We start from the raw sequence: 12,465 nt of genomic DNA on the forward strand, positions 1-12,465 counted from the left end.
GGATATTATAGGTATTCACCTTTCAATTGTGAGTAGCATTGTGTATGTCAATCTTAAAAACACGGAATCGTGTGACAAAATTGTTGAATCTAGTGGCGGAACATTTAAGTTCAAACATCACGATGGCAATGGTTCAAATGGCTCTGAGCACTATGGGACTCAACTGCTGTGGTCATAAGTCCCCTAGAACTTAGAACTACTTCAACCTAACTAACCTAAGGACAGCACACAACACCCAGCCATCACGAGGCAGAGAAAATCCCTGACCCCGCCGGGATTCGAACCCGGGAACCCGAGCGTGGGAAGCGAGAACGCTACCGCACGACCACGAGATGCGGGCACGAAACAATGTTAGTGAAGTTCGTGTTACGCATGCTGGCTTTGGATTAAGGACTGTCCGTATCTTTGAGCTACCATTTGAAATCACCGCTGAGCAGATCAATTCCGTGATAGCTCCTTATGGGAGATTAATTAGCAGTTTTGCGGAAAAGTGGTCTCCTGCTCACAAGTTCCCCGTCTTGAATGGCATCAGGCAACTGCGAGTTGATTTACACAAGCACATACCCTCGTATATAAATGTTTGTGGTTATCGGGCTATAGTAATATATGATGGGCAGCCAAGAACCTGCGCGTCCTGCGGCGGTACAGGCCATGTCCGCTCGCAGTGTATACAACGCCGAGTGGCCCAGCTACCTGCGGGCGAAGCAGTGAGACCCCCAGCCATGTCAACATTGCCTTTAACTCATGTAGCGGTAGCCGCTGGGCAACTCCACACGCGTGACGCTCCTGACGCTACTCGGGACGCTACCCAGGATGGTGCAGCTCGCGACAGTGAAGTGATAATGAAAGTTAGCGACTCGGCGGTGACAACACAGCCAAAGAGTCAAGAAAAAGAACCAAATATCTCTGTTCAAATAGAGCAAACTCCTGAACCGGTTATAGTCCTTCAGAATGAGCAGTCTCCAGAAAACCACAAGCAAACCAACCCATCACTTGCCAGCGAACAGGACCGAGCGCAAGAAACCCAAGAGGTAATGGGAAACGATGAAACCTCCCCAAGAGTCAGTCCTCCAAGGAAACATAAAAAGAGGAGACTAGCTCATAAGGGCGCTGAACAACTGGCACCGCCTTTGCGAGAAAAAGCAAAGCAGATTAGCAACAAACTGCATGAAGAACAACATAGTAATCCGGTTCTAAGTATGCAGGCACCAGACTCCTTGCAAGCCAAATCAAATACACCATGCCCCATGTCAACGGACCATTCGTCACACGAGACATTGAAGCTGCTAACAAATTTCGATGCAGACAAGGTTCTCCCTGATACTAGAAATGCAGAAAAAGAGACATCGAAAGCTAATCAACACAAAACCTGGGCTGATGAATCGGATGAAATGAATCAAGATGAAGAATTGAATGAAACTGGAGGAACGGAACAGACTCCTGCCCCAAGAGATCAACTGAACACGATGGATACATCATTGCCGGAACATACATGTGAAAAAGGATTTTCCTCCGACAGCACTTCGTATGACGAATATTGACTTCGGTAATGAATAGGAAAATATGAACGCAGCACAAGCCTACAAAATCGCTACGTTGAACATTAATAAGATACGCTCCTTCCTGCATTTACAGCATCTGCAAGACTATCTATACGCAGCTGACGTTGATATACTACTGTTACAGGAAGTAACAGATATTAAATTAAAAAAGATACGTGGATACAACGCCATAATAAACCCCGGTATCGGTGCAGAGCTGGGAACCGCAATTCTCACGAAAGAAGGCATCCGTGTCACACAAATAGCAAAACTAGAAAACAGCAGAGGGGTTGCAGTGACTGTTAACAATGCCCGCATCATCAACGTTTATGCATCGTCAGGCAACAATAACAGGCGTGCTAGAGCGGATTTTTTTAAAAGTGAAATCGTTCATCTCTTCGGTACACGTCAAGATTATATAATCCTAGCCGGCGATTTTAATTCTGTACTTAGCCCGAAAGACCAGACACCGAATTTCAACAAGTCCTTAGAATTGGAAAGAATAGTCCACCAAATGCAGTTAACCGATACCTGGGAATATACCCACGGCGCACAGGCCGGTTTCACATATTTCACCAGTCACTCAGCAAGCAGGCTAGACAGAATTTACGTCTCGTCCAATCTTAAGAACCATGTACTCCAGTCTGAGGTCTGGCCCACTATGTTTTCTGACCACGCCGCGTACATCACCACAGTAAATTTGGAAAAACAAGAGACTTACCGAGCGAGGGGCATATGGAAACTCCACATTACACATCTACAAGATGAATGTCGCGTAGCATTTAGTAATGTGTGGCAAGAATGCGAGAAACGATTCCCGCTATACAGTTCTGCCATAGCTTGGTGGTTACAATGTGCGAAGCCTAAAATGAGAAGAATGATGATCGATTACTCCCAACAGAAAAGTTTCTGGATTAAAAAGACGACTGAATTTTATTTTAGATGCCTTAGAGACCTGTACACCTTAGACACACGATTAATGGAGAACTTTAGCCGAATTCAGAAAGTTAAAGAAATTTTTAGCACTGAAGCGGCGACAGTCAGAAAGTTTTAAAGTCAGAGCGAGGATACACAACATTGTAGAAGGGGAAGAAACAGCTATGTACCATGTAATGCGTGAGAATAAGAGAGGAAACAGAAAAATACTGACAGAAGTTAAGTTACCTGATGGGACCAGGCACACAAAACAGCATGAAATTCGAAACGCTGTTCTTAAATATATCTCAGATATGATGTCCACCAAACCTACCGTCGACGAGGCGCGGCGTGATCTTGTTAGACACGTATCAGGACGAATTAGTACAGAGCAACTAAATAATCTCACGGCTGAAATAGAAGAGGACGAATTGAAAGACGCAATAGCACAGAGTCCTAAAAATAACTCTCCAGGACCTGATGGTATCCCCGTGGAATTCTACCAAGTGTTCTGGCCACAAATGAAAAGCAAGTTGCTATGTATGTACAACGAAATCATGAATGGCACTGTTGTCGCTCCCAAAGAATTTCCTGAAGGGATCATAGTTCTAATTCCTAAAAAGTCACTTAGCAAAGCAATTGAAAACCTTCGTCCAGTAACATTACTCAACAGTGATCACAAAATTATGGCCCACGTATTAGCAAGAAGAATAAAAATGGTTTTTAACTCTGTAACTGGCACGTACCAAACATGTGTAGGCAAAGACAGAAATATCTATCAGAATATATGCGAATCTAGGGATATAATATCAACCGCAAATGTATGCCGAATAAAATGTGCTTTAGTGTCATTAGACTTCGAGAAGGCGTTTGACAGAGTAGATCATAAGTATCTCCTTGGAATCATGGAAATAATGGGATTCCCACCACGATTCGTGAGGATTATTCAACAAATTCTGAAAAACAGTGTAGCACGAATAATGATAAACGGACAACTAAGTAGAGAGATGGAATTGACTGGATCCGTACGTCAAGGTTGCCCAATGTCAATAGCCCTTTTCGCAATAGCAATAGAACCCCTCCTCGCGACACTCAGGTATCACCTGCAAGGACTGTGTATAAACGGCAAGAAAATAGTGTGCAACGCAAACGCAGATGATGTAGGCGTCCTGGTTATAAATGAAGATGAAGTGGCGAAAGCTCTTCAGATTGTACACACATATGAACTTGCTTCTGGCGCCAAACTGAATAAAAGGAAGTCAGGCATCATGAACCTAGGCAGAGGAGTATGCATGCAAAATCGGGTACAATTGACGGAAGTATACACATTGAAATGTTTGGGTATTGAATTTAGGAACACATCCAACACACTATTGCCGTCAATTATAAAAAACTGCTTGCAAGCATACGAGCATCTGTACAAGGAAACAGTATGAGGCAACTGGACGAGATACAGAAAACCAAACTAGTAAATGTGTATATAACATCCAAACTTAACTATGTTGTCCAAGCTTTTCCGATGCCATTAGAAACAGCCAGAAGAATTTTATCCGCAATAGGAAGCTTTGTATGCCAAGGCAACATTTTCAAAGTGAAGTTCAATACACTAACACTCCCAATTAGAAAAGGAGGTTTAAACCTTTTTGATGTCAGTTACAGGTCACGAGCGTTACATGTGTGTCGAATGTGCCAGCAATGGAAACAGATGCCCGACAGCTTAACGGCCCACTTGCTGAATGAAATTGCTCCAGCAAGCATGCAGCCGCCAATAGATTTGAAGCATATACCAGATGGTCTTTGCCACCTAAAAACTTTTCTCGTTGAGTACAGTTATATCTCCTCGAGGCTCTCAGAACAGCAGTTGAAGAGAGTAAAGGACATCTATACATATTTGAGGGAAGCTAAGAAAGGAAATATTCTTGAAAGAAAATACCCCGACAACGACTGGTCTGCAATTTGGAAAGATATCCACGATCGGAACTTACCCTCTAAGGTGAAAGCAACTTGGTATAATGCAGTCAACAGGAAAATATCAAATAATTCCAAACTGCATGCTATACATCTTACAAATTCGCCCTTGTGCGCGTCATGCAAACTTCTTGACACTGAAGAACACCGATTCGTGTGTGACAGAGTAAGAGACATATGGCATATAGTTAAGCAGAAATTAGCGACCGTTAACAGAACATCTCCAACCGCTTTCACCGCCGCAGATTTTCTGACTCCAGACGCAGTGCCATATCCTAATACGAAAAGAAATGCTGTTAACTGCCTAAAAGGGCACACAGTGCACTATATCTTGAGGGCAGAAAATAAAAGCAAAGAAGATTACTGGGTGTATCTAACGACTCAGCACCATCATCTCATGCGGACAAAAGACTACAAAAAAAAATTACGCATGCTTCCTAAATAGAATCATGGAATAAAATTATACAGAGAACAATAACAGATTAAGATTGGTACGGAATTCAGAGATGTCAGCCTTGCACGATTACAGATAACTGGAACCGGAATGTCTTCGATCCTTTCACGAGACACTACCGAAAAGAAATCAAGTCCGTCGCAAGACTCACCGGACTACATCCTTCTGAAGAAATTAGACATCAAGTTTTATGTATTTTATTTTTTTTTAATTATCTTATGCCATACGCAGAGAAGTTTTAAGTTCTAAAAAACGTTTTTCAAGGGGATGCAAGAAATTTATGTTTTCCTTATGAAGATGAGAGACTTCACGTTTATTTTAATATACTTGTCTTTCCATTAGCAAGAGGAAGATTCATTACCTTTAATTAATATTAAGAAGAAATATTTATTCTCATTTATGTTAGCTAAGGTAATTTAGGCATCCAGCTTACAGAAAAAAAATAAGAAGCCGAAATAAAAAATAAATAAAAAATATAATTAAAAAAATACAAAAAACGAAAAAGTGGCCGAGCACTCGCAAATAGTAAGAAAAATGAGGATTTGGCATCAAAAACATAAAAAAGTACATAAAATAAAAAAGTAAAAAAAAGTTGGTAGAAGGATGGAAATGGTTCAAATGGCTCTGAGCACTATGCGACTTAACTTCTGAGGTCATCAGTCGCCTAGAACTTAGAACTAATTAAACCTAACTAACCTAAGGACATCACACACATCCATGCCCGAGGCAGGATTCGAACCTGCGACCGTAGCAGTCGCTCGGTTCCAGGCTGCAGCGTCTAGAACCGCACGGCCACTCCGGCCGGTGGTAGAAGGAAGGACTCTTAATAATAATAATAATAATACTAATAAACCCCGTGGAGCCCCGGGAAAAGAATAGGCCTCCGGTATGTTCTGCCAGTCGTAAAAGGCGACGAAAAGAACAAACCACTAATAGGGCTAACCCCCCTTTTAGTGTGATGACTTGGTTCAGGACAGAACTAAAGAAGCCTCGGACAAGCGCCGTCATGGTCGGGGACGACGCTTGAACCCTATGCCCGCCCACAATGGTAACGACACTGCTAGCCAACTGGAAAATGAAATCCAAATAGAGGTGTTTTGCAGGATATGCTTCCTGCAACCACCCTAGAAGGAAAACAAAGACAGAGGATGAGATGGTCAGATGAAGTTAATAGACACCTCATGTTCTGTTATTACCAAGCAACAAACATAGGAACCAACACAACTGGATACAGATCACAACATTTATTACCAGATACCCAGAATTAAAATTTTTAACAGGACAACGACTAGCTGATCAGATCCGTGCAATAATCAAAAATAACAGGATACCCCAGTCAGAATTAGAAAACATCAAACAACAAGTACAACAAATACTGGAACAAAATAATGTGCAATCAGAAGAAGAAGAAAATACAGTAATGGACTCAAACATCCCAGAGAAAACAAACAAAGAAAACACGCATCAATTAAACAATCAGAGGAAAACGAAATCTTAAGACAGCCACCAGAACAAACACAAATAGAACACGAAGTGACACACATGTTAGATATAGAAGAAAAATTTCAGCTGACATATTTAGAATACAAAGCCACAAATACAGGCATTAGACCATTCTTGCATAGACCGCCAAATAACCCACAAGTCGAAACAACAATAAAAACTATCAACACAATCATACACAACAAAATAAATGAAAACACAACTATGGAAGAGTTACAACTACTGGTTTATATAGGAGCACTCACTACACTAAATATACACACTAGGCAGAGATCAGAACCAACCAACACACAGAAGAAACCCACAAAACCAGCATGGCAACACAGGCTACAGATCAGAATAGAAAAACTGAGAAAAGACATCGGACAGCTAACACAATTTATAAGAAATGAAATGTCAGAAAAAAACGAAAAAGGTTAGATAAAATCTCACAACAAGAAGCGATAGAGCAATTAGATGAAAAGAAGCAGAAATTACAAGCATTGGCCAAACGACTTAGAAGATACAAAAAAAGTGAAAATAGAAGGAAACAAAACCAAACATTCAACACAAACCAAAAGAAATTTTATCAGACAATAGATAACACACACATTAAAATAGACAATCCACCAAACATAACAGACATGGAACACTTCTGGAGCAACATATGGTCAAACCCGGTACAACATAACAGGCATGCACGATGGATACAAGCAGAAACAGACACATACAAGATGATACCACAAATGCCTGAAGTTATAATTTTGCAACATGAAGTCACCCAAGCAATTAATTCTACTCACAATTGGAAAGCCCCTGGAAAACATAAAATAGCAAATTTCTGGCTAAAGAAATTCACCTCCACACATTCACATCTAACTAAATTATTTAACAGTTACATTGCAGACCCATACACATTCCCTGATACACTTACACAAGGAATAACTTATCTGAAACTTAAAGATCAAGCAGACACAACAAACCCAGCTAAATATCGCCCCATAACATGCCTACCAACAATATACAAAATATTAACTTCAGTCATTACACAGAAATTAATGACACATACAACACAGAACAAAATCATAAATGAGCAAAAAGGCTGTTGCAAAGGAGCACGAGGATGTAAAGAGTAACTGATAATAGATGCAGAGGTGACATATCAAGCTAAAACTAAACAAAGGTCGCTACACTACGCATACATTGATTACCAAAAAGCTTTTGATAGTGTACCCCACTCATGGTTACTACAAATATTGGAAATATACGAAGTAGATCCTAAATTGATACATTGTGCACTGTATTATAAGAAATGAAATAAAACTACCCACGATAATCTTACGACGAAAGACTGTTTCAATAAAACTGAGTATCTGTACACAAGCGTGCCTGTATCGGCACGAATTAGTAAAATACTGGCCGGCCAGAGTGGCCGAGCGGTTCTAGGCGCTACAGCCTGTAGACGCGCGACCGCTACAGTCGCAGGTTCGAATCCTGCCTCGGATATGGATGTGTGTGATGTCGTTAGGTTAGTTAGGTTTAAGTAGTTCTAAGTTCTAGTGGACTGATGACCTCAGCAGTTAAGTCCCATTGTGCTCAGAACCATTTGAACCATTTTTTTTAGTAAAATACTAATCACTTAGATTTCGATTGTGTCTGTGTTTGATTGGTATGCTGTGCTATACTCAAGTGGTATGCAAATGTGGAATTTCATAAATAAAGTTCTGTATTCAGAGAAACCCAAAATTTGTTTGTCAGCAGTGGAAAGAGGTGTTACCTGTTGTGCAGCATTGTAAGTTTTCCACCATTGCACTATGAGCCGAAAGTATATTCTTGCGATTTCCTTATCGATGTGTGATCTGACTGCTTGTAGCTCTTTCACAGAAGGGATAAAAACGTTACAGTCAGCAAGACTGGAACCGCAAACCATAACAGTCGCTTTCTCACAGGTTAGCACGTTTCCACAGAGCTAGGGAAGAGGCATGTGTCTGGGTCTAATCTTACGAGACTAGTAGTAGCTACAACTCGTAAACCGCTATTTGAAGGACGAGATTAGATGCGATTTTCACGTGCAACGACTTTCCTTGGCTGAAAACCGTAAATGTACAATCTTTTGTTACAGCTCAAGCGTTAATAATAACTCAGATTATTCAATGGAAATGACAGGAAAAATCAAGTGAACTTTGAGGCTTAATTCCGTGCGCACCAGGAAGTAACTCGTCGATCACAGAGTTGCCAAATATACCTTGCCTTGTTGCCAAATCTCAGTTACATTACCAGCAGGAAGAAGACGAACCGATGTGATCGTGCAGTGGGCTGGGAAGTGACCATAGCTGACGTCTCAATGACGCGGCTGCTACGGCCTGGAATACGTAATCCGTCTGATTCACATTTCTGTTACTTGGCTTAGGAACTGGAGCGTAGTTACTAATAATACTCAAAACTGACTGCAAACTAAGCTTCATAAATCAGTAACTCTCATAGTTGTTTTCATATATCTTTCGTAAGTGTACTCAAAACTAAGAAAATCATTGACGAACGTTTTCGTACCTCGCCGATAGTCGAGCACAACAAACAAATTAAAAAAACTGTGTGTGTGTGTGTAACAGAGAGAGAGAGAGAGAGAAGAGAGAGAGAGATAGAGTGAGGGAGAGAGATAAAAATAAAAAAGAATGAGAGACAGAGAGTAAGGAATTGTTGCAAAGAAACTGAATCATGGTATGTAAGGAAATCTTTCATTAAAACGTTGTACATCATTACGAAATGTCGTATTCATGATCTATGGAAGAAGTATTAATCTAATCTGATGTAATGTAATCATATCATATTGCTGACTAGTCATGATGAGGCACGAATTACAGAAATTTTCCCAATATCAGTAACCAAATCTAAACTTGAAAAAAAAAAGACGACAGTTTTTGTAATAAACCGGGACTCCTTTAATGACGCTTTCGTCCCTGTTAACTAACCACGAAAGATTTGTGATATACCTCCATTCAGAAGGAACAAAGTGTTCATGCATTTAAAGATGAAGCGCATGATGTGAAGTTCTGTGACGGAGATACGAACCCAGCACGCAATCGGATTGTTAACTAAGTAAAATCAATTGTTACGTATCGGTTTTTCTTACCAGCTGCTAAATGTTTGAATCTAAAATAAGGATACAAATTTTTGTGCCTGAGCGACAATCGAACCGCACACCTTCCGTCCTTCTTTATCATCCACGAACATAGCATAAGTAACACTTGCTTACTCACCAACAGTAAGATGTGTGCGTGTTTGACCAGAAATAACGACACCTATTGCGATTGTTGGCAACACATGAACAGACATTAAAAATGCACGTTAATTTTCACTACCAGACTGGTATGCACGTGATAGGTCTTGAAATGAAATTATGAATATTTTTGTACTAGATCAGGATTCGGACCCACATACTTACCTTTGGAGGAGACCTAGAGAAGATTGCAGTCTTGGGAACAGGAACGAAATGATTGAACTATACTGTTCCGAGAGATTCAGATCCTCGAAAGATGAGATACGAATTCGAATCACAGTCCAGCACCAAATTTTTCAACGTGTATAGTTCAATCAAGTACAAGAAAAATAAGACACCTGTTCCTTTAAATGGCTATCGTTTCATCAAATAAAATAAAATTTTCTAATGTAAGTATGTTTACTGGAGACCGTATTTCTGTTTACCTTGACTTCCGCCTGTGTCATTTCCCAACGTAAACCGGCTCTGCCCAATTGGTAATGAAGGAACGTGATGTTTAATGCGGACTCCGGATTATAACGTCTTTCTCTTGAGGTTACCAGAGGTAAAGTAAATCTGTTTGTGCCTCTTAAAAGTAAATGCCTGAACCCACGCATTGCTCCTGTGATTGTTCGTTCCACCAGATCATTGAGGCCACATTTCCCAGCCCCAGGAGTGTGCTATAACGGATGATGTGCTTAGCTTACAAAATTAGTCACGGTGGAAAAAATGTGAGTTTATTAAATGGTTACGTAGAAGCAATCTTCTGACGTGGAGATTATGCTATTCTCATGTCAGCAGGATGTAAAGACTCTTCTAGGCCTCACAGCCTCGATATAAAGCCATTTTGAAATATTCACTAATTCAGCTAATTTCTTAGTTCTTGAAAATCCACTGTGAAGTGTGAAGTTACCGGGTAATTCGATTATTATCGTCATTGTTACTATCATTTTCTTCATACCGTTGCTGGAACACATGTGCTTGAAGATCATTTAATGCCTTTTGGTCATTATAGAAGTAGTTGACCAAGAAGAGGTTCTTTCCCTGTCTACGGAGTCCTTTTCATGTTAATATCAAACATCAGCAATTACTCGCAGATTACATTAAAACTAAAGTAATTGATGAAGACGTTACTTGACAACAAAAACGCGCTGCCTTTCTTAATTTACTTGCGCCTGGAAATGGCTGTCGAATACTACCAAACCAAAAGCCATGGGATCTTACTGCCTTCCGTTATACGTCGCTGTCAGTTCTTCCACAAGATTTGGTCGACGTGACCTGTTTCAAGTTGTGTATGGCTGAGAATGTTTTAGAAAATCAATTCTTTTCGATTGCAGTAAACAGAAAGATTTTCATTGTAAGCTATCCAAGTTCTAAATTTTCGCATTATTAGTTCAGATTTAATATTCACTTATATAATGTAGGAAAGTTTTTCACAGTTGCCAAACCCGCATCCGATTCATTATCCTTACACTTAGTCGCTGCTGCTTTCCGCTGCTGACAAACAAACTTTGGGTTTCTAGGAATACAGAACTTTATTTATGAAATGCCACATTTGCATACCACTTGAGTATAGCACAGCATACCAATCAAACACAGACACAATCGAAATCTAAGTGATCAGTATTTTACTAAAAAAAGTGGTTCAAATGGCTCTGAGCACTATGGGACTTACCTGCTGAGATCATCAGTCCCCTAGAACTTAGAACTACTTAAACCTAACTAACCTAACGACATCACACACATCCATACCCGAGGCAGGATTCGAACCTGCGACCGTAGCGGTCGCGCGTCTCCCGACTGTAGCGCCTAGAATCGCTCGGCCACTCTGGCCGGCCAGTATTTTACTAATTCGTGCCGATACAGGCACGCTTGTGTACAGATACTCAGTTTTATTGAAACAGTCTTTCGTCGTAAGATTATCGTGGGTAGTTTTATTTCATTTCTTATAATACAGTGCACAATTTTCGTACAGTTTCTTTTAGTGTTATTAAAACATTAGTTAACATGAGAGAGAAATTAATCATCAACGATGTATGCGAATTCTCTGATGTTATCTATAACAGTCTGACTATGCACATGCAGTTTATTGATTACATGCATGTAGACAAAGCTGTCAAACAAGGTTTTATGAAGAAAAAAATGCCACTGCCACACGACAGCTAATGTAGAAAATACTTTTCTGACGTATTTTGGCATGATGCGCTCTCCCCATACACAATACAAAAGTTTCGAGATGCATCTGCAGCCTGGCCATCTGTTAAACTTGAAAAGAACAAAACGTCGCAGAAGTTAGCCCATTTTCCATATGCCACTATTTTGGATTGAGAAGTGAAGGGAATTATGGTCAAAGTTCCATTAGATCGATAACTTCAGCAGACAGCAGTATGGAGTTTTAAAAAAATGTAGCAGTGAATGTGCCCAAACTCGCTACGTTTTATCAACAGTGCGCGACGCTTGCCGTTACGCTACTAGCTGATATATAGCTACAATACCTTGAGAACTCAACAACAATTCCTCCAGAACTTGCGCATTGCACAATGCTGTGAGATAATGCATATGGCCGGATTTACTTCTGAGAGACAGACAGTTACAGCTTTTCTTTCGCACTGCACGACGTTTTTGACAAACAGATAGTGCAATAGAGTAGCTCATGTCGAAAGCAACACTTCCTGTTTCAATTTCTGCATCCTACACTGTTGGCAGTTCTGTGTAGGTGTAAGTTACGTGATTTTATTTCGGTGATTACAAAATAGAGTCGAATGTATCCACTGGGTAGCCGAGGCAGCTAGTCCATGGCGATTCGGTCAACCAAGTAAATGAATGTACTGAACATGTTGCAAACCACT

General features: G+C 40.4%; 1 protein-coding gene across 1 annotated transcript; it reads left to right on the plus strand.

Annotated features, from left to right (window-relative positions):
• The first annotated feature begins 722 nt into the window (after positions 1–722).
• Positions 723–1,541, plus strand: LOC126199445 (uncharacterized). Its single transcript, XM_049936363.1, has one exon. It carries the CDS (start codon positions 723–725, stop codon positions 1,539–1,541), a length of 819 nt encoding a protein of 272 aa, XP_049792320.1.
• Positions 1,542–12,465: the final 10,924 nt, after the last annotated feature.

Source organism: Schistocerca nitens, chromosome 8 (genome assembly GCF_023898315.1).
Source record: "Schistocerca nitens isolate TAMUIC-IGC-003100 chromosome 8, iqSchNite1.1, whole genome shotgun sequence".
Taxonomy (NCBI): Eukaryota; Metazoa; Arthropoda; class Insecta; order Orthoptera; family Acrididae; genus Schistocerca; species Schistocerca nitens.

What these genes read in the sequence shown, in the direction of transcription:
- LOC126199445 (XM_049936363.1), top strand. Translation starts at nt 723, where the DNA reads ATGTCAACATTGCCTTTAACTCATGTAGCGGTAGCCGCTGGGCAACTC.